General features: G+C 36.9%; 5 protein-coding genes across 10 annotated transcripts; 1 reads left to right on the forward strand and 4 right to left on the reverse strand.

Moving 5' to 3' along the window:
- Nucleotides 1–181: 181 nt before the first annotated feature.
- On the reverse strand, nt 182–8,133 carry wu:fi75a02 (uncharacterized). Of its 5 annotated transcripts, none has more exons than XM_056746860.1 (9): nt 7,823–8,133; nt 6,947–7,096; nt 6,063–6,362; nt 3,995–5,672; nt 3,815–3,871; nt 3,198–3,402; nt 2,296–2,429; nt 2,076–2,147; nt 182–2,004 (listed from the first exon to the last, which is right to left on the reverse strand). In XM_056746860.1, the coding sequence occupies exons 2-9, from the start codon at nt 7,086–7,088 to the stop codon at nt 1,734–1,736; spliced, it is 2,859 nt and encodes a 952-aa protein (XP_056602838.1). In that variant the 5' UTR covers nt 7,089–7,096; nt 7,823–8,133; the 3' UTR covers nt 182–1,733. The 5 variants fall into 5 exon arrangements, with proteins under 5 accessions (XP_056602838.1, XP_056602837.1, XP_056602836.1 ...); XM_056746859.1 differs by having other exon boundaries at nt 6,087–6,362; nt 6,914–7,096; XM_056746858.1 differs by having other exon boundaries at nt 182–2,001; nt 6,914–7,096.
- A 1,349-nt stretch (nt 8,134–9,482) lies between these two features.
- Nucleotides 9,483–11,303, reverse strand: zgc:193711 (uncharacterized protein LOC569781 homolog). Its single transcript, XM_056746942.1, has 4 exons — nt 11,136–11,303; nt 10,390–10,442; nt 10,238–10,263; nt 9,483–10,000 (listed from the first exon to the last, which is right to left on the reverse strand). The coding sequence occupies exons 1-4, from the start codon at nt 11,165–11,167 to the stop codon at nt 9,704–9,706; spliced, it is 408 nt and encodes a 135-aa protein (XP_056602920.1). The 5' UTR covers nt 11,168–11,303; the 3' UTR covers nt 9,483–9,703.
- On the reverse strand, nt 11,304–16,440 carry hspb2 (heat shock protein, alpha-crystallin-related, b2). Of its 2 annotated transcripts, XM_056746941.1 has the most exons (3): nt 14,073–16,440; nt 12,498–12,947; nt 11,304–11,448 (listed from the first exon to the last, which is right to left on the reverse strand). In XM_056746941.1, the coding sequence occupies exons 1-2, from the start codon at nt 14,164–14,166 to the stop codon at nt 12,532–12,534; spliced, it is 510 nt and encodes a 169-aa protein (XP_056602919.1). In that variant the 5' UTR covers nt 14,167–16,440; the 3' UTR covers nt 11,304–11,448; nt 12,498–12,531. The 2 variants fall into 2 exon arrangements, with proteins under 2 accessions (XP_056602919.1, XP_056602918.1); XM_056746940.1 differs by lacking the exon at nt 11,304–11,448 and having other exon boundaries at nt 12,423–12,947.
- Nucleotides 16,441–17,457: 1,017 nt separating this feature from the next.
- Nucleotides 17,458–19,312, forward strand: cryabb (crystallin, alpha B, b). The gene is made up of 3 exons (XM_056746939.1): nt 17,458–17,809; nt 18,546–18,668; nt 18,826–19,312. Exons 1-3 carry the CDS (start codon nt 17,627–17,629, stop codon nt 19,027–19,029), a joined length of 510 nt encoding a protein of 169 aa, XP_056602917.1. The 5' UTR covers nt 17,458–17,626; the 3' UTR covers nt 19,030–19,312.
- A 1,174-nt stretch (nt 19,313–20,486) lies between these two features.
- cfap68 (cilia and flagella associated protein 68) lies at nt 20,487–22,301 on the reverse strand. Its single transcript, XM_056746745.1, has 4 exons — nt 22,160–22,301; nt 20,980–21,254; nt 20,749–20,818; nt 20,487–20,669 (listed from the first exon to the last, which is right to left on the reverse strand). Exons 2-4 carry the CDS (start codon nt 21,223–21,225, stop codon nt 20,506–20,508), a joined length of 480 nt encoding a protein of 159 aa, XP_056602723.1. The 5' UTR covers nt 21,226–21,254; nt 22,160–22,301; the 3' UTR covers nt 20,487–20,505.
- Nucleotides 22,302–22,392: the final 91 nt, after the last annotated feature.

The following is a 22,392-nucleotide window of genomic DNA, read 5'->3' on the forward strand; positions in this document are numbered from 1 at the left end:
ATGATGTGAAAGTTTAAATATTTTAACCTAAACTAAATTTAGGTTTTACCACCTTTAACTTATATAAAGCTACTATAATACTTTTTTGATAGAAAGAGAGAGATGAGTTTTATATGACATTAAGCACTTCTATCATACTGTCCAAGTTATCACAATATCATTAGGATCAATTAGGCAAGAATGACATTAAGAACGTTTTTATTCACTATTTTATTCATAAAATATATAAAATCACATTGATTGACAGCACTCAAGCAATACTTAGTGTTGGTCTGTTGGTGGACTCAAGCTTTATCTACTAACACTGTGTAGGTGTGATGGAGAAAAAAATAGCTATACAAATGAAAACATTTCCATCATAAAAACAGCCAGTTCCACTGCATACCCGTGTAAACATTCAACACCTTTTTGGGCCTGTGTGTACCATAAAAACAGTCTAAAAAGACGATAAATGTATACAGGTTGTGTTACAGTCAATCTATTCTTCTAGCACAAAGACACTGTTCAGGTAAAGGCTCAGATTCTTTGGGGATCAAGTGCAGATAGCGGACTTAAAAAGCTTTGTAGGTCCAATAATTGATTGTAAATCTTTCCTTAAATAAATAAAAAACTTCACTGCAAATGTCATGTTACACCACAAAAATTTTTTGTTTCTTCCTAAAATGGTAAGAAAAACAATAGGCGTGGGAAGTATACAGTACAGTGGAATGATAAAACTACAAAAAACTAAAATCTGTTAACCACATTAGCTGCCTAAAAAAGATGGTGCTTTACTTATATCAGCCAAATATTACAAACTGCAAGAAAACACACATATTCACTGCAAACATTAATTAGTCATTAAAACGAGGAGTTATATTTGGCCATCGAAGGTTATGATAAGCGAAAGCATTCTCCCAACTAAAGCTAAAAGCAAAGTGGTTTTGTCCCGTTTATAACAATTTAGAAAGTCTAAAATAATTTTGATGTGTTGAATTTAATAATAAAGCAGTTAATGAACAAGTTCAATTTAACGGTCTACTAACTAAAAGGTAAGAAAAACTAAAAGACCAAGAGAATGACCATTTAAATCGTTTCTTTTTATGACATCCCTTTAAAGGCAACAAATTACACACAATTGTTACATTTGTAGGGTGAAATATATTAAGAATTTTAAAACTCAAAAATACAAAATACTGCACTGTGCCTTCAAAAATAAATACTTGAAATTATTTGCAGCATTCACAGACAAAAAGGTATACATGATTCTTGATAATCCAGATTTACCGCAAATAAAAAATTATAGTCGAAGGGGTCATTCTGCTCATTAATAAGAATCGCTTGTTTATCATATATAAGATCCATAAATCTAAACATCAGATGGCAGTGCTCTAAATCGGTGTTACAACTATTAGGAACATGTTTGTCAGCAATGTGTAATGAATAAAAAAATTGCTAGACTGCAACAATCACATTTTAAGGAAACAAAGTGCTCAGGTAAAAGTTAAAATGTGCTTGTATTATTCACACTCCACAACCTCAAATATATTTGGGTCAGCATACTTCATAAATATAAAGTCTTAAGAGTAAATGCTACAAGAAAAAAAATATTCTATTGCTAAATGTTATAAAGTGAACGATAATGTGGAGAAAATTTGTTGCATGGTTAGGCAATATGATGTTCTACACGCTCAAACCAAAACTGTAATAGTCTATAACTTCATAAGAGTGTGGTATTGTATGAAAAGCTATGACTAAACCTCAAGTCCTTGGCGGGTAAAGTAGTCTTCTAGTTCTGTAAGCCTCTCAATCAGCATTATGTCAAGGTCGGCTTCATCGTGTTTACCCCTGCGAGCTCGTCCCCGTGGCCCCTTAACACGCAGGGGTCCTAGGTTTGTTTTAGCCTTGCGTTTCCTCGGCAGCGTAAAATCCGGAAAATCGAGAACTCGTTTTCGCTTCTGATGACCGATGCACACCAGTGCGCCATTCTTTTCTTTGGGCTCCTCAAATATCGTCTCCAGGCTTCTGTGTGCAAGAGCTTAATGATCAATTTCCAGATAAAAGAATCAAATAAATGCTGCAAGGCAAGCACAAACCTGTTAGGGGTTGGAGACTTATAATTTTTGTTGGTGTAAATTTCTTCTAAGCTGAATTCCTTTTTCTTTAACCTTGTGGGATACAAAGGCATTAAGATGAGAACATTTTATAAACTATATACTGGAAATGTCAAAAGAAAATACAAAAAAATGAACATGTATGCTACATGATAAATGTCCTGTATTTGCCAAAGAATTGAAATTTGAGGAAAATGCTCACCTCTTTGGTTTGGGGAGTCCCATTGGAGTAAGGTTGGTATCTGGTTTGGGAACCGTCTTGCGAATTCGAATCTGGGAGACCTTTTTGGACCGCTGTCCGGCTTGGTCGCCAACATTAGCCTCATAGAGATCCATCTAAAAGAGAGATTGAATTAAAGGATTGGTTTACCCAAGGATAAAAATTCTGTCTTCATTTACTCATTTACTCAGAATTTTTATTTTTGGGTAAACTTTTCTTATAAAGGGGTCATATGGCGCGAATACATGTTTTCTTTGTCTTTGGTGTATTAAAAGTTGCCCATTCATGTATTAGACACGAAAATTACAAAAATTTAAGAGTTGGAACATAAGATGCCTTCTAACTAAAAGCGAATGCTCACCAATACCTGCCTGAAACGCCTCGTGTAACCACACCCCCAAATATCTTTCTTGGTAGGGTTTGACAAGGACCGCCCAAATGTAAATGCAAGTAAGGTGAGCGTACCTGTCAGTACAATTACTTTGGAACCTGAGTTCCAGCACACACTTGCAGTATTTCGACCAATCACTACGCACTGGTTAACTGGCCAATCATAGCACACCTCGCTTTATAGAGCGATGAGCTTTGTATAAAATCTGTGAGTTTCCGAGAGGTGGTGCAAAGGACAGATACAAACATGCACGGTATGTGGAAAATACAGCGTTTTTGAACCTTAAGCAGGGTAGCATTAAAATTACATTTAAAACAAACAATAATATTAGGTTTAGCCATGTCATATGACCCCTTTATCTGACATGTAAAATTGTTCAACTAAGCAACCCCTGCGTATCAAGTTCCAAATTTTCTAAATAAATTCCCATTCAAAACTTGCACATGAAAACAAGACTTTAAAAAAACTCTTGCTGAGTAAAAAAAGTAGATACCTGGGTCATTTGACTAGATGTTCCTTGACTATGCAGACCCGGATATTTGACATTTGCGCTTACAATAGCAAAACTGGTCGGCGGTTCAGCCGGGAATCCCTCCAGCTTGGTACCAGTGTTTAGTCGAGAGGAGTCATCCACACTTCTTTCTGGTGTGAGGTGGCTTGTTGACAAGTGACACTTTGATGAAAAAGATATGACTTTCCTATATGCATTAAAAGAATAATCACATATTTTAGGAAATTCCAGCTGATATAATTTCATATTGATTATATGATAAAATTGTCTGGTAAGAAAGGCGCACAAATGCAGATTTTAAAACAGGCAAATTATAATAATCGATAATGATTTTGATGAAGAATCAAAAACAAACAGTTTCATTGTTCATGAAACAAACAGACATTTGATTTGCTGGGAACATTTGATCTTTGTAAGTTGACTACACAAACCTATTTAAAAAAAGTTTGATATTTTGTCTTGTCACTAACAGCACCAGATGAAATGTCAAGAAAAATATTAAACCGACCCAAACATGGAAACCCAAGACATGTGATCTATATAGCATGGGGTCATAAAGGTATACATTAGACTACTGTGCTGCAGGGGGATATGCCCACCGTGCTGAAGCTCTTTTCCTGCTGCTTGTAGCTTCTTGACCGGACCGTTGTGCATAGCTATCAATAAAAAGATGTAAATCAACACGCATTGAATTGCAAGCAGCATGCAGGCAATAAAGGATTTTCAGTTCTGATTGTATATAATCAAAACAAAACTTATTTAGCGTGCAGTTAACTTACTGGTGATCATTGTCCAGTCCTGGTGGAGCTGTGTGGTCGACCAGAGGTGGAAAAGGTTGGCACTTACACCGGCCCAAAATCCGACTGACAACCGTGTGGACGCCTGGACATGATAACTGCATGAGGGGAAAGTTGAGCCGCCTGTGCCGAAACCACAACCTGAAGGACGTTGGAGAAGATAAAGCTAGGAAGGTACTAACACCTGCACCAGAGAAACTCCCTTTGCTTAGAGCAGACGTAGACTGATTGGTGGGACGAAAAAGTTGAGATAAGCTAGGGCAACACACAGACTCTTTATCCAGCAAAGGTAACGCATGAGAAGAACAAGGAAGAGTGCCAGTCAACCGAGGAGAGACTGGGACTATATGGCAAGGATTTGGTGTTTCTTTATCCAGAGAAAGGGTTTCACCCACTTTATAAGAGTAAAATCCTGGAAGGTGATGATTCTTCCCGCTGTAGTGTTTAACCTTTGCTCCATTTCTGCTGTAACCAGTCCATTTGCTTTGCAGTGCCAGATCATTTCTGGAAGAACTGCTGGACACTAAGCGATGAGCAGTGTCAGACAGATGATTCAAAAGTTTGTCAGTATCGTGGTTAGACTTGTGTTCTACGTTGAATGTTATAGATGAGCCATTTCTTGGCCCAGAGAGATGGAAATTACAGTGTTTAGGTGTTGTTGGATCATCTTCACTTTTTACCAACTGGTTTGATAAAGCTTGTTCACAGTATGGCAAGACTGATGACCCCTGAAAAGGGTGTTTTAATGGGCATGAAAACTGATCGATACCTTTACCCTCACTAAACTGCTGTCTCGTACTATATACCTTTGTGCTCTCTGCAGACTCTCTTTCATCTCTTGAAGTAGTGAATCTCTCAGGGACGGTTGTACTTTTACTCAATGAGGTAGTGAAATCCCTTGTTGAGAATGGCTTCTCATTGTTTAAGGGCATTCTATCTTTCTCCCCGCTTCCTTCTGTTGAGGGGTAGGGCTGTGTTCCAAGCATCTTAGATGTTAAAGAAAAGGATATTTTCTTCAACGATTGGCTAGTTTCACCATTGACTTTACTCGCTTTCTCAGATGTATTCGATTTCATTACTTTTGAAAATGAATAAAGTGGATCTATATTTGTATCAGACTTTAAGCCATTACGAGCTGAAGATCTGAGAAATTGAGTGCTAAAGGGAGGCACCTGGGGGTGTTTCAGTACATGTAAACATTGACTATTCTTGATATCTTCCTGACAGGACTTTTCATTCTCCACATTATCCGAGGAGTGTACTTCCTGGTTGTCATTCTGCTCTGGGCTACTTATCACAGAATTAACCAATAAACTTAATGCGTCTCTGTCCTTTTCAGCTACCAGTTCCATCTCCAGGTCATCAAAGTCAGACACAGGTGAATAGACACCCTGCGAACAGTTTTCAATTTGTCCTGAAGAGCAAGGTTTTAGCATTTCAAATGGGGAGCCACTGCAATCCCAGGGCAGTTTTTGACAACTTGTTTCCTCCGGCTTACAGACAGGACTTTGCGTGGTCTGGGAAGGAGTTGAAATTAGCCATGAACACACAGGGTTCTCTTTTGCTTCCGGGGACAGTGTATTGAGAAAAGAATGTAGCCTAGAGGAAGAGATATTTGAGATGATTCCTTTGTTGTTTTTTGGTACTTTTGAGTCCTCTCCTACAAGCACAGAACAAATACGTATTAACAATTATGTTAAGTGACATAAAAATGTAATGTCTCAATAGGTTATAACAGTGGTCCTCAAACTGGGAGCCTTGGCCCACGGGGCGGGGGGTGAATGTGGGGGGTTGGCCCAAGATGGATCCAGGGGATTCAGTTTTTTGTGGTATTTTATAAAATATAAAAACATTCTCATATATTTTCTGCAATCCAAAAAGAATTGATCACCAGCCTCGTATCATTGAATATGAATTTGGTCGAATTAAAATTCAAAGTTTAAGAGTTGAATTAAGTTTAAGATCATAAGTCTTTTTTGGGGGGGGACACAAAGTAATGCACTTTGAGAACCACTGGGTTTTAACATGGTTTACTAATTTAAACATTCACCAAGACCACACGCAGGTGACACACCAAATGACAAGTCCCTGCCCAGCTGGCCAACTTTACTGTGTAGCTGAGCCAAACTGCGGGTATGTGCACTGCTTTGTGAACACAGCTGGTCCACCTTCTTCTCCACGGCCTCTAGACGCTGAGTGAGAGAGCCGAAGGTATCTGTCAGCAGAAGTTTCATCTCGGTCTGATGAGAAACAAGAAGTTTTTCAAGAAGTTGCTCTCCTGATGGGCCAACTGGAGGATCAAAATTGAAGGTGCCAGATGTCCACGTTTTTGGATCTCTGTACTTGCCATCTGCAAAGCGAGTTAAGAACACAATACAGAACTGTTGGTTCTTAAAGGCAATGGTTGACAACATACTGAATCATACATACATACAATGACTTCTAAACTACTAATTTACCAATTCTTATGGGTGGACTGCCATTCACGACTGTTTAAATGAGAGATATTTTATAAATATATTTGTGTTATCTATGGTGTTCTTCTGTGAAATTTAAATAAAATGGGAAATTACAGTAATGGATGGCCTCAACTATTATAACAGATATAAATCTTCACTTTTTAACTAAATTCTTTGTAGCAAAAATGGAAAATTAAACATTGTACACAGGGTCTGAAAAAAGCAAATGTACAAACCAAGATCATTATACACATTTACTCAACTATGTTAAAATAACAGTCAAAGATGAATAATATTTATAAAAGATCTTTCAATTTTTAATACATAAAATGCAAGAAGTATGCACATTTATGCCAACTCAACTAATGAATGAGTGTAAAGGTACAGGCTTTCAGATCACAGACATCAAACACAGAGGTCCTAGAATGAGTTTCCTCTGTACCTTTCTCAAAGTTTGTGGACAGCTCTCTCTCACCAGATTCAATCTCATCCCTGCATCCCATGATCAGCTGCTCATGATAAAGTGAGGACTGAGCAGAACGTTGGCATGGACCAGCAGCAGAAGCAGGCACCTGCTCTGTCCCTTTTTGTTCAGCCGGAGGATTGGACAGCATCATTTAAGGGACTGATCAAACGAGAGAAAAGGCATAGAAACCCGTCAACAGAAATGTCTTAAAATAAGCAATTATTCTTTGTCCATCCTTGTTTTAACAGTATTTCTTTTAGATGTTCATGTATACTTTAATGTATTCCATGGTGCTGAATTATTCCCATTCTAATGCACTACATGATACATTATATGTACAACTAGCATTCTAATAAGGTGTAACAGTAATATTGATGGAATGGAATGATTACTATTTCATTCCTGTTGCAAAAGACCAACTCAAGCCAACAAGGTGTAATTTCTTCTTATTTTATGCATTCTTTTGATAGTAATGTTAACAGAAGAAGCCAGAACATTTAAAAATAACATCATCATCTGGTGAATCTTTAGATATCAGCTATTTCTTTACGTATAGACATGACACAAAATAAACACAAATATTTCACATATAATATACACTAATGTACACCACAAAATTTGGAAAATCTTTCGTATTTTATATATTTTACGGTTTTATATTATTCTTTTCCTTAATTAGAAATCTCTGCTAAAACGTAAGCAACAGCAACTTTTCTGTAAGTAACAGTTACATAAATACATTTACATTTATTAACATAACTCAGACAATGCTTAAAGTAAATTAATTCTTAAAATTTCATTCAATAGAATACAGGCTGGACGTCATGCATGCTTTTGAAGGCCCTCTAGCCGAAAAGCATTTCAAAATGTTTAAAAATGCTTCACCTTGTGTGCTTTTTCTTGTACGACTGTCGGTCCCCGATAAAAGAAAATGTCAGTCGTTAAGAGCGCGTTATTATAACACTAATACGTGTGAACGCATCCTGCTGATTTACAATTCCTTTAAGCCAGTAAAGGTGATTTCCGGCGACACTGATTCAGATTCATACTCGGACTGATGGGCAGATTTTAAGAGCTTAACTGTACGTACACGAAGACCGATCCGCTAAAATGAATATGTCGCACATTTAAAACATAACGATAACAAATCACCTGAATATTTGCGTTTTACGAGAAGTGACGACAGCCGCACATGTAGCACGACTTCCGGCTTGTGTTCCGCTGGGGAGAGTGCTGCCATTGGCTACTGCACAATGTCATATCACTCACCGATTCTATTAAACTATTTTAATAGGGAAACGTTCAATGTTTTTTTTTAAAAAAAACTTATTTTTGATTAATACAACTGTCAGAATAATCTTCTGAATTAAGACCTCAACGTTTCTAAATCGTCAAAACTTCAAAATTCTAAATTAAGGTATTATATAGGCTACGTGAAACTTAAAGTTGTAGATTTATGTTGATTAAAAAAAGAGCTATTATAGTGTTTCCAACAAACCACTGAAAGCATGCTGTCATCTACAGGACGAAAATGGCAACTGCAAATAAGTGTAGTACTAGCTGTAGTAATACATTAGATTTGTGATTTCCTTTAAAGCCACTTTATTTATTACAAATATTTACACTGATGGCTTGGTGAAACTGTAAAAAAAGTTAGCCTATATAGATGTGTGTACACTTGTTATCGTATGTTAGAAACCCTAGTTGATTTTGTATTTTTTGTTTAATAGCTGTAATAGTATGATTAGACATAAATTGAGACCGAAAAGTGCATCTTTTTGTTACATTTTTGGGAATTTATAAGCTTTGTTTGTTGCACCTAGCAGCAAATAAACCAGATAAAGCATAAGCGAGTCAGTAAAATTACCTGTTGGCTACTTATTACTTTTGGGTGGACAGAACGTTTTCTACATAGTTTGTGCAACATTTCTCAAAGACTGTTGTGTTATTATTTAAGACAGACTGTTCAGTGTAGTTATTATACATATATAGTTTCACAATACAGACGTTATTTAGGAATTACAGAAGATTATTTTCATGGCAGTCAGACAATTCAAGCGGGTAATTCTTAAAGGGACAGTTCAACCAAACATTACAATGTCAACATTTATTTATTTATTCAATGTTATTTATTAGAATGATCTAGCTTGTTCTATAAACACCATGCACTGTGTTGTGTTTTACCTTTGTGTTTTTCTGTTTTTCTTGTTTGCTCCTGTAAAGCTGCTTTGGAATAATGCACATTGTGAAAAAGCTCTATATAAATAAACTTGAATTGAATTTATTCACCCTCAAGTTGTTCCAAATCTGTATACATTTCTTTGTTCAGCTGAACACAAAGAAAGATATTTGGAAGAATGTTAGCAATTTTCAGTTCTGGGACATCACGCCATACCACTTGTACATGTGGTAAATGATGACGGAACTTTCATTAAAAGTTTAAAGTTAAAAGACAATAGCCAGGTATGGCTGGATCAAACCAGACAGGCACCCCTGCAGGCTCTCATAATGATTTTGCCACATCCATAAACATTTCAAAAGAAAATAAGTAAAATCTCTTTATTGCACTTGCTTGTAAATGAAAATCTCTTTTAAATCTTTTTAAATCAATACTTACAGTACACAAACTGCATTGCAGTGCCTTGCTCAAGAGCACATTGTGACAGATCATCAAATTTTTAAGAATAAATATACAATATAAAGTTTAAACATGCCAACTGACACAATTTTTCATTTTAATTACTATTTTTACTGTGACTTGTCATTCTATTTGCGAGAGGGCCTCATATTTGGTCTCTTCAGTACTCCAGGTGGGATGAACAGATCTGCTGGCTCATCTGGTGTGTGTGGGCTCACAGGTGTTTTAAAGTCTATAGTTGCATACTGTGTGGTACTGTGATTGTTCATTGTCTGTTCTCTTCTGCTGGTCAAACTTTTGGGCTGTAGGACTTGAATGTCAGCGTAGTGTAAATCGTCAGTATCCTGCTTTCGTCTTTTGTTGACCTGAGCGTACTGTGGTTCGGCTGTCTCAGAGTCATATAAATGAGGGTAGTATACAGGAGCCTATGTGAAAATTTTTTTTTTTAGAAACAATTAGTATCATTTTAATGGATTTAATTTACATTTATGCATTTGGCAGACGCATTTATTTCTAGTGAAATACAGTGTATTCAAGCAATACATTTGTTTTATCAGTATGTGTTTTCCCTGGAAACAAACCCATGACTTTGTGTTTCTAACGCAATGCTCTATTTACAGGAAAACAAGAAATTATTTTAAAGATCAGGTAAAACAACAGACCTGGTGATCGGGAACCATAGGCGGACCTACAGTGAATATGTAAGTGAAATGTTTTTAAATTATTCAACAAAATATTAAAAGAAACAAACACTGCATTGATAATAAAACATTTGAATCTATTATCATACAAATTTTGGTCTTTGTTTTGTTACCTTTTCTTTCCTTCGCTCGCTTCAATGTAAATTTTCTTGGATTTAATCCCCACCTATTAAAAGAAAAGGGAAACAGTTTAATTTGTTCTGGATTTCCCCAAATGACATGGTTGAACATGAATCATTTCAACTTCCCTTTTTTTTACTGTAGGCTATATTACATATTCTTTACAATTTTCAAAGCACTGCAAATCCCAATGATTTACTTTGGCTATTTTACTCATAAAGGGATAGTTCACGCAAAAATTAACTCTGTCTTGTCATTTTAAACCTGTATGACTTTCATTCTTCTGCAATATACAAAAGAAAATAATTTGAATAATGTTGGTAGCCATTGACTTGCACTGGTTTGTGTCAATAGAAGTGAATGGGTACCACCGTTGTTTGGATACCAACATTCTTCAAAAAAAGTCTTCTTTTGTGTTTTTTGCAGAAGAAAGGAAGTCGAACAGGTTTGACATGACAAAAGGGTGAGTAAATTACGACAGAATTTTTATTTTAGGTGAACTATCCCTTTAAATCTCTTTAAAATAGTATATAAAAATGAAAGCACATCTGGGATCAATGTTTTTCAAAATGACACATAATCATTTTATTTAACAATGCTGTTTAACATAATTCTCTGCTCATGAAAATAGTCACTTTATTTAACATTTCAAAACGGTAAACACTGTGTACCCATAGTATTTCTTACATCTCTTCAGAATGATGAAACAAATATGATGATACAAATGTCGTATACTCACTTGTCTATTGTTTTAGTGACATTGTTCCCCATGGCAGTTGTTGTTTTTTATGCCCAGTTAGCCTGCTGTTGAACATTTGCCCATATTCCATTTCCTTGTTACTGTGTGACTGGAATCCTGCAGGTGTTCCTCTCAAAGAAAGCTACCTTTGTACCTCACTCAGCAACACCCCTACCACTGAGCCTGCCCTTGAATTTGTGAATGTTTAACTGCAGTATGTCTTTTGTTTTGGTAATGTTTGCATAGTCTTTTTAGTCTGTTTGTCATTCATTCATGACGAAAAGCAGTGAGGTAGCATTAGGTTATCCAGTATCTACAAAGAGAACAATTGAATATTAGTTTATTTGGATTGGTAAGTCGACACACAATATATGGTTAGCAGTAGTGCCATCACATGTACACTTAAATGTTTTTGCGATGGGTCAAATTGTTGTTTTAAAAATTGAAATATTTAAGTTTCAAAATTAGGGACACAAAACTGAATACAGAAAATGCATTTTGAAATAATGTAGATTGGAATATACTACTGTAGGTGCTTTTATTAAAGGTCCGGTGTATCAAATTTAGCGTCATCTAGTGGTGAGATTACAAATCGCAACCAATGGCTCACTCAACCCCTCCCCCCTGTCCAAGCACTGCAGTGGTTGACACAGAAATAAGATGTTGGCACATTTTTTCTTCTTTGCCAAAGGAGATAACGAATTTACAAAATGCCCTCTGAATAGCAGTTTGTGCATTTAGGGATACTGTAGAAACAACATGGTGAATTCCATGTAAGGGGACCCGCTGTGTATGTACTTAGAAAAAGCTCATTCCAAGGTAATAAAAACACAATGCTTCATTATGTAAGGTCTTTATACACCTCTGAAGACATATTTATGTATGTTATATTGCATTTCTGCAGATCCTCTAAAACATTACACATTGGACCTTTAATATAATACTGCCTTATTGGCATAGCATGTGAACTGCATGTGCATAGCATAGATACCGTATTGCATTTAGCATATATGTGGAGATTTGCATGTATGTGAATGTAAACAGGTAAAAATGGTACTGGTTCTGAATTCTTAGGAAACCATTGAAGACATGCGCTTTAACTGTATGTAACAATAGTAAGCCAGATTTAAAATATAGTTGCTAGCTATAAAATAATAAACTATTTTACACACAGTTATTTTGAAATATTCACAAATTAACTATTTCACATATTACATGCAACAGAAACTTTGCATCCAAATTTGCCGAAAGGGATTTTAATAAAGCTTGAACTGGAATGCCTGCTGGTGTAATTTGACATTTAAAATGTTTTATTCTTGTTAGGAAACCAAACTTTAACAGATAAAAAGTATAAACCCCAACCTTAACTGAAAAAACAAATGCATCTCAGTCCACTTTAGGAACTCTTGCTTTCCTTCCTGTCCACTTTAATCTTGAGCTGATTGATCTTAGGCTCCAGGTCCTCTGTTTTCCGCGGCGCTTGGATACACAGTATCCCGTCATGAGAGAGAGACACCTGCACCAACAGTGGATCTACACCCATTGGCAAGATGTAAGTACGGGTGAACTCTCGGCTCACAAAGCCATGCTCGTCCATTCTCTGAGCGTGCCGTCCTGTCACTTCCAACAAGTTGTCTACAGTCCGTACGCATATCTCATCTGGTGTGAACTGGCATACATCCAGCAGTACTCGATACCAATCGTCTTCACTTTCTACCAGGGAGAAACCTCTCTCAAGCTGTTTGTTGATGCGGGGACGAATGTAGTATCCGTGATAGAGGACGGGGGCCAACAGGTCCTTGGGAGTCAGTGCTGAGTTGGAGGATAAACAAATATGTAAATATTAAAGCTTGGAAAAGGTGGAAGAGTACGAATACTGTTGGTTGTGTGGTCCGATCATTAACAGCATTCTGCAGTGACAAAAGTAAAAATAAAATTGTCATCATTTAATCCTCTTGTCACTTCAAACCGGTATGAGTTTCTTTCTTCCGCAGAACACAAAAGAAAACATTGCGAATAATGTTGTTAACAGGCCCCCATTAACTTGAATTGCTTCTGAGTCCATATATTAGAAATTAATTGAAGCCAGTGCAGTTCAGTTCAAAAAATCTTATTTTGTGTTCTGTGGAAGAAAGCCATAAAGGTTTGAAATGACAAGAGGCTCATGATAAATGATGATAGAATTTTCATTTTTAGAGTGAACTATCACTTTAATTTCCCAAATTCCCAAAACAAAGCATTAAAATAGAGAGAAAACTCTGACTTCTGGAAGACATAGGTAACACCATACACATATCAGGTTTGTTTATACTGGTGATGCCAGTTTCAGATTATGAGTCAGGTTTCACTCTGCTTTCTATTTTAGTCTGACATGTGACTTCCTTATCCAGTTCTATTATTGGCTGCAGTGGGTGGTGTCTTGGATTTTGAACAGTTGTGATAAGTTGATACTAAGGTCAATTCATAATGAGTAATCAGTTTTTTTTGTCTAGTGGACTTTATGTCATGTGTGGTTTTCTAAATTTAAGTCACAGATTAGGTATTAGATCTTTTTATTAATACAGGTGAAAGCTGCTGTAGTGTGTTCAGCAATATAAACATTCAAAAGTTAATGTAGATTTAAAGTTTCGGCCAATACTGAATACCAGACAGAAATACAACACCAAACTTAGACTATTACTTGATATTGAAATGTGATGTAAAGGTTTAAATCACATTTATTGTAGATATTTACTCTACATAACATACGGTATACATATTGTGTGTCTAAAGTACATTCTATCAGTTTGCAAAGACTGGGTTTGCCTGGAAATTGAACCCAAGATAGAATTTTAAAACATTAGCCCCAGATGTACAAAATGTATACATTTATAATCTTTAATAGGTAAAAATGTTAACACCTTTTTGGATATTGAGACTTTCAGGAGTATCACTTACCCTCTGCGAAGTTCTGATCATAGATTCGAGGGGGTGTACACATCTCATAATCCATACTCATCGGGTAAGCATGAGGAACAGTACGCTCTGCCATTTTTCACCTCTGTAGCAGGTTGCCAAGATAACTAAAGATTAGAGAGCCGTCTGTGTAACAGATTTCTATTATACACCAAATTTAAGAGTGCAAGAGAAGCATAAGGATATAAAGGGAACGGGGGGCAGTCGGGAAAAGAGAGACTGCGCACTTGAGCTACAAATAGCTTGTAGTAAACTCTGGTGTTGAACACACTAGCCCAAATGAAGGTGGACACAAATGGACCCTATAAGCTCCAAGGAGACTGACCGTGGTCTGGACTGGTTCAAACTAAACTAGTAAAAAATATTTTAATCTTTGGGAGCTTTTATAGTTGCTGCTGACATGTTAAGAAATTATTACATATAAAACTATTTAAAATTATTATGAGTCTGTCAGTCATTTAGCCAGTGGAGGGGGCCCTCACCAAAATACAGATCATGTTTCTTTGAAACAGTTTTCCATTCAAAACACATGCTTCAGTGTTCTATTCAATTTAGCCTCATGTTATAACCTCATTAGATTTCACATGACTGTTTTTGCCCAGGTTGCCTGTTTGAACTGTCCATTTCAGCATCAAACCCTGCCTAGATTTATTGTTTCCATTAAACTTTATCTAATGGATTCCAACCTAAATTTCAGTCTTAATCCATAATATTATATTTTCAGTATAACATTATGACAACAACAATAACGTAACGTCAACTCTAAAAATAATCTGGAGAAAAATCCCACTGAAATCGATTCTAATGATATCGTTCCACTGTACCTTTATTGCTAGTTGTGGCGTGGACAATGCTATTCTTTTACATTTATAACTATTTTTAATATTTTATAGTTAGAATTATTATTTTTCCCTGTAACGATTAGCAGGCGAGGTGGCAGATCCACATGCAGTTAAGAATTTATTCGACAAAAGACAAAATAATCAAAGAACAAAGAAACAAGGAATTAAAGTAATCCATAAACAACAGGAACATGGACAAACACTCAAATACTCACACTAGAAAAACAAACACTGGGGTTTAAATACAAAAACTAATGACTTAGAACTAAAGATAACTTGACACACCTGGGAGAAACAATTAACAAGAATCAATGAAAAAAAGAACTACAAAAGACAACAGTACGACACAGGAAACAAGAACTTATACAAACTTAAAGTCCACAAGACAAAGGAAAACAGACAGGAATCGTAACAGAGCCCCCCCATTTAAGGAGCGGATCCCAGACGCGCGTAGCAAAAAGTCCAGGTGGGAGGTGGAGCAGAGGCGGAAAAGGGGGAGGGAGCGCAGGTGGGCCTGGGACGTGGACCAGTGACCAGGGAGGCAAGGGCTGGTCAGGCGGCCATCTTTCGAGCGGGCTCTGGGCTGGCCATCGCAGCCTGAGGCCTACTGCCCCCCCCAAAAAAATGTTTTGGGGAAGCTCCTTCCTCACCCACAGTAACGGACTTGACTGTCGGGCGTAACCCAAAACCTCAGCTAGAGACCCCCGAGGACAATCATAGGTAAGTCTTCTTTGAGTGGTTGATTTAATCCATAACAAAAAAATCAATAAGTGCAAAATCCTGGAGATGTGAGAAATGAGCCAAATGTCCAAAAAATCCTGAATGTGGTCCTCGAGGGGGTGCTTACCCTGCCACATGGAGACGAGCCTGACTCCTGGACCCATAGTTTTGGTGAGTCGTTTGTAACGATTAATAGACAAGGAGGAGGAACATGCATTTAAGACTTTATTCAAAATAATCAAAGAACTAAGAAACAAGGAATTAAAGTAATCCATAAGCAACGGGGACACAGGAACATGATCAAACATTCAACAACTCACAGTAGACAAAGAAAACTTATAACTGAGAACTCAAATCATTTGCTATAACAATCAATGGCGTTTCCGCAGATATTTTAAACGGAAGTCAAATATTAAAAAAAGGAATTGAAGTCAAAAAGGCTAAACGAAAGCAAACACACGAAACAAACTAAACACAAATTATTTTAATTCATATGATTTTATAAAGATTTTAAGGGATAGTTCATCCAAAAATGAAAATTCTGTCATGATTTATTCACTCTCTACTTGTTCCAAACCTGTTTAAATATAGTTGTTTGGTTGAACAGAGAAAGATATTCGGACAAATGCTTGTAACCAAACACTTCTTGGACCCCATTGATTACCATTTGAAAAAGGACAAAGGTAGTCAAAAGGTTCCCAGAACTGTTTTCTGTCCTACACTCTACAAACTATATTATCTTGTGTTCAACAGAAAAAATATCTAAAGTAATATAGGGGTTGAGAAGGGGTATCGTGATTCACACTAATTATACCTGTCTAGAATCGATTCTCAATCGCAAAGGCTTCGATTCTGTGTTTTAGTATAGGAATATTAGGAATATTCCTATACTAAGGAAGACGAGTATAGGAATATTGATATTTCTACAATCCCCGGCTAAAATCCGAATTTGAAATCGTTCTTCTTCTGTGTCCCATATTCTGAGTTTCTGCGCACGAGCGCCCTCAGGCTTTCGAATGGGGTGGCATTTAACTGCAAAACTGAGGACAAAAATGACACAACATATCATCTGAGCCCTATTTATAAGCATTTTTCTTTGCATCTGTATAAATAAATATATGCAGATTTGGAACAACTCAATTGTGAGGAAATGATGACAATTCTTTATTTCTGGGTGAACTATCCCTTAAAGGCTAAAGGGAATCTCAAAACCCATGATCAAGTATGTGTTTTCACTGCATATCAATAGTAAGCCAGGAGGACTAACAACAAGCTTGAAAAGCAAAGAAAATCATAGTTATGCAAATAAAGCCCCTATTTCCCCCCTTAGTTGAGAGACTGTCAACACAGGAACCAGGACTGCTTACCTCTGCAAAATTCTGATGTCCAATCAGTGTGCCAGTGTAAGCCCAGTGGTTGTTCATGGGGATTGACTTTGTATGGTGCTTAGCCCGGCACAGTTATTATAGCTGCATTCACAGGCTTCTCTAAAGACAAAACCTCTAAAGAGTTTCGAAACCTAAATATGCACTGACACATCAGGACATGGACATCCCAATCTTTCTTGGCATCAAATGAACTAGCCTGGTGCACCGAAATGCCAAGAGACTTCTCCACATTGGCATGTCCCATCCACCATGCCAGACAACAAAGTTTCCAGTTCTATGAGCACATAAGACCATCAGCACTATTGGGGGCTTGCCCTCTAATCCTGTTGGTATCCGAGTGGATTGCAATCGGATCGGCTCCTAGATAAATACAGAGAATGATAGTTGGAAGTGGGCACAGGGCAGTGAGTGGATGACAGTGGGAGGGACGAAGTGAAAGAGAGGCACGCAAACACTTTGCATCATAATTCTAGAAAGATCCACAGCTGACTGGACTGGCAGGGGCTGTTGGTGTATTTAAGTGCGCAGACAGAAGAGGCAGCAGGTTTTCTGAGGATTGGCAGTGCTTTGAGGGCCCTGAGACAAAATGGACATCACCATCCAGCATCCCTGGGTCCGCCGCTCCTTCTGGCCATCCTTCTTTCCAAGCCGGATGTTTGACCAGCACTTTGGGGAACACATGTCTGAGAGTGACATGATTCCCTCGCTCAACTACCATCGGCCTTCCTTCTTCCGTTGGCCAAGCTGGTTGGAGAGTGGCATTTCTGAGGTGAGCTGTCATATGCTGATGGACATCTTGACTCTTTTGTCGACTGTAAATTGCCGTCATTATAATCAAAATAGGTTACAAAGATAGATATGTAGCGTATGAGTAAAATTGTATCATTCAGAGTGAAGTATAGGTTGTGGAACGTGTGTATTCTTTCATTTTATGACATAAAGTTACTTTTAATAGAAAGTTCTTCCATGACAAATAGCTTTGATTGATGATTTCTGCATGGCGCTGTAACGACTGTCATTCGGAAAAGAGAGAGAGACCTTTTTCAGAAGAAAATACAATTTGGTATGGTTTGTAGTTGTTTGTTTTATATATTACCCTTAAACAATGTGATTTACCTGTGTTTGGGTAAAAGCGATATGTCACTCATCCTTTATTCTCTTTTATATCATTCAAAACCTGTATGACTTCTGTGGAACACAAAACAAGATAATTTGAGAAATGTCTCAGTGGTTTTGTGTCCATACAATGGAATTCAATGGGGTCCATTGTTATTTGGTTACCGACGATCTTCTTTGTGTCCTGTACAGAGAAGTCATACAGTTTAAGAATAACAGGAGAGTGAGTAAATAATTTTTTGGGGAACTATCCCTTTAAGAGAAAACAATTTAATACAAGTGTATGTACACAATTATGAATCGTCATTTGGGCCTGACTTGATACTTGTTTTTGAAGATTTGACTACTAAACACAACCTATTCACTTTTAATGCAATTATGTTCCTTAGATGAAAATGGAAAAGGATCGTTTCTCTGTAAATCTGGATGTCAAGCACTTCACACCAGAGGAACTCTCCGTGAAAATCACTGGAGATTACATTGAAATTCATGCTAAACATGAGGATCGACAAGTAGGTTCGACCTAATGCAACCCAATGTATATACAAATTGTAATGTAAACTCTGTCTTTATTGTTAAAAACTGTCATCACTGAGATAATGAGTGATTGATGTATAAAGCATGTCTGGATACAAAAAAAGGAGCTCACATGTTGTATGTTTCCCGCAGGACGATCATGGTTTTGTCTCACGAGAATTCCAAAGAAAATATCGTCTTCCTGCTGGTGTGGATCCGACCTCTGTCACCTCCTCCTTGTCTTCCGACGGCGTTCTGACGGTGACGATACCACGCAAGCAATCGGACGACCCCGAGCGCACCATTCCTATCACCTACGATGACAAGCCCGCCGTTTCCGGGCCTCAGAAGAAGTAAAGCTGCCAGACTGCTAACGTCGCAACTTTATATTTTTTGTCTTTCCCACTTGTTGTACCACAGTGCTTCTGCCTAATCTATCATCCATTGCTCAGTATTACCAGGATACAGGCAAATATATCTTCCTCAGTTGTTACAGACAACCCTATTGGTTAAGTTGTCTTTGCTATATAGAAGTTTAGGAAGAAATGGTTATTAACTACACTAGTTGAGGTGGCATAGGTGACAACCTCCAAGTGATTGTTATCTAAACCTTTTTTTGCAAATAAACTGTCACAATGAAGTATTGTCTCTGCTGTTTATGTAGTAGGACGTGACTCTGCCACCAAACAAAGGGGCCTTTATTCCACGGCCAGTCTATGTCGATGATGGCAAAGCGTGGGTGGATTTTTACTCGGAATCTGTTAAAAACAAAGACAAAATGGCGATAATTTTACTATATCAGACGGTGAAAATTTAAAAGGTCTGTGATTTGCGACCCACCATCATAGTCTTATATCCAAAAAAGCTCAGTTGCAAAACATTGGCTGTTTGTTCTCATAATTATTAGTTACATAAAATAATATTTTAGCTTTTGTAGTGTGGTTTGAAGGGGTAAGGAACATGCAAGTTTTTCATTTAATGCTGGATATTGGGACCAGAGCACATCATTTGTCCTTAATATTTTGTATGTATGGTTTTATTATGTATGGTTACACCGGTGCTACACCTTAAGCCTAAAACATTGCTTATAGCATCGAGTTAAAAGTGTTAAAGGGCCGTTTGAATCTCATTGTTGAGAATGGGATCTTTTTTTAGCATAATTTGAGCTGAGATTGAACCTTTGTGTGTTTGTCTATGTGTGCTTGTATGAATAAGCACCAGAAACTCACAGTGTTTACAATCAGTGAGACAATTCATTTTTTTCAGCAATGGCTCACTTATTCAAAAACAGTAAAGCTGCTAATACCGAGCTGTATCAGTATATTTGTGATAAGCAAACTAATCTAAAGGGGTTCTGATAAACACTTGGGAAAAATAGCTTAATTTCCTCATATTTTTTATCACCCATAACTCAAATAAAGGCCTGTTGAAACTGCTGCATTTTAACAACTAGGAAATAGTGGGAAGAGCCATTGAGGCATTTTAAAACACTTTTTACTTTCCGCATTATTCAGATTCAAGCATGCAGTTAACGTGATGTTGTGAAATAATTAATAATAAATTCTGTAGCCACTCAAAGTGTGACAATGCAGGCTTTATTCTCAAAGTCAAAGAAACCCCAAAAGGTTTATTTTAATATAAGTTAAATACTTGGTTCGTATCTGTATCTTAAATTGTGGGTTTGTTATCAAATATTGAAACCGAAACACGAAAAGTGAATGCAGAGGACAGTTAATTGAGATTTTAAACAAAAACTATAAAGGTTACTTAAGTACAAGAAGGTGTTTAAAGATGGTTCTTGCAGCTGAAAAGGAAACATTGAAACTAAATTTTTTAATGTGAGAATACGAAACCAGATTTCCTCATCACTGAGGTCTCTACATTTTGGGGAGGTTCTTTGAAATCCAGTCTATAAGAGGAATTTGGTACACATTTCATGTGTGGAGGGTCGAGTTCTGGCTGGTGGTTAGGGAAGCTTCTGGACTCCTTTTTCAGTGCTGATAAAATAAAAATGTCTTTAAAATGCATCATCTTTTTAAAAGGTTTATGGCAAACTAATTGTTCAAGAAAACATACTTTTGTAAATTGGCTGGTGATCATCTTTGTTATAGCTGGAAGAATATGTGGTCTCAAAATAGTGAGAGAACTGTAGAGAAAAAAAATGGATGTTGAGTACAATAGATACAAAAGTAGCTGTGTACACCTATGAATGTTTTAATGTAGCTGCGTTAGATAACAATGAAGGCAAAACTTAATTTAGGCCACAGTGTAAAAAATGAGCAACGTATCTTATAGAACAGGTCCAACCTGATGCGGTAGGGGGCGTCGTAACGCCACATTACGGCGAGTGTCGAACCTTTCTTCATACCAGTTGCCAATGAGGGTGACATTTGAGTACAAGTCTTCGTTCGTTGAACAACGCCAACCGTACCGGCGAAATTTCTCTTCGTCGGTTAAATCATACCAGACTTCACCTTGCCCAGATGCTCGAAGCATGTGATGAAACGGAGGGGAGCTTTGTATCCGAGAATATTCATTGCTTTTATTTGACATCGTCAAAGGAGAAAGCCACTTATTTTGAGCTATAAAATAATACAGAATAAATTGCATGAGCAGTCTGTCAGGTAATGGTTTTGGTAAAGACTTTTAATTTGTAAAGAGAATATTTGCAAAGCAAATGCTGATTTTTGTTGTATGTGTGTGGAGCAGAAATTCCATCAATTCTGAGAAGGCCGTCATGTTTGTGAATGACTTTTCAGGATTTTTAAGTTTATTAAATGCTCAACTTAATTGTAATGTGAATATTAGGGATGTAACGATTCACTCACGATTCTGATCTCGCGATGCGATTTTATCACGAATTTTTACAGAATGAGTTGAAATTTTAAATGACCAACTGTCCTTTTATTATTTCTCCAATGCTGCACAATAATTTATTTCAAACAACAAAACTAAATTCCAGTTTAAAACAAATCCCAAATCGAATAACATAATAATAATCAAAAATCACTTTAATACAAACAAACCAAGACTTTGTATGTGCTATTCCTAACTTTTACTTTGTTAAGAAATATCAGCACATCCACGTTTACCAAGTTTGTAGAAAAACAGCGGCCCCTGCCGTTCAAAATATGTACTGGGATTTTTATAACGTCTCACCGACTTGAATCGCCACATATTATAATCGATTTTCAGGCGGATCACGGTGAATCTTTAAATCCCTAGTGAATATGTAGGCTTATTTATATCAACTTATTTGATTTCACTGTAAGATAATTTAGATGCTCATATTTTTCTTAGAATCTGTTACTGTGTCTAAAATAAACAGTTAGCCTACATTTCCAGTTTATCACAATATCACAGCAAGGCATTACAATTGTTAAAAAAGTGGACAGATATAATTTTCAGTTAAACAAAAAAAACCAAACAAATACTTTATTCGATTAAGAAGACTGAAGCTGTATTTTCTAAATGTACATGCACTCACCTTGCTACAGGCTCGCGATATAATACACCCTTGTTGAGCTGCCATTGCTCTCCATGGAAACGCACATGACGCAACCTTGGGCTAGAAACCAAATACCTGCGAAAGTGTCATCTAGATAATGACGAGTAAACGCAATCATTTCTTGCTTGAGTAACAATTGATTTTATGTTGTTCTTGACATTACCAAAACATCACATGATTGTCAGTATCAATGATTTCAGACATACAAGGAA

Source organism: Triplophysa dalaica, chromosome 4, assembly GCF_015846415.1.
Source record: "Triplophysa dalaica isolate WHDGS20190420 chromosome 4, ASM1584641v1, whole genome shotgun sequence".
NCBI classification, from domain to species: Eukaryota; Metazoa; Chordata; class Actinopteri; order Cypriniformes; family Nemacheilidae; genus Triplophysa; species Triplophysa dalaica.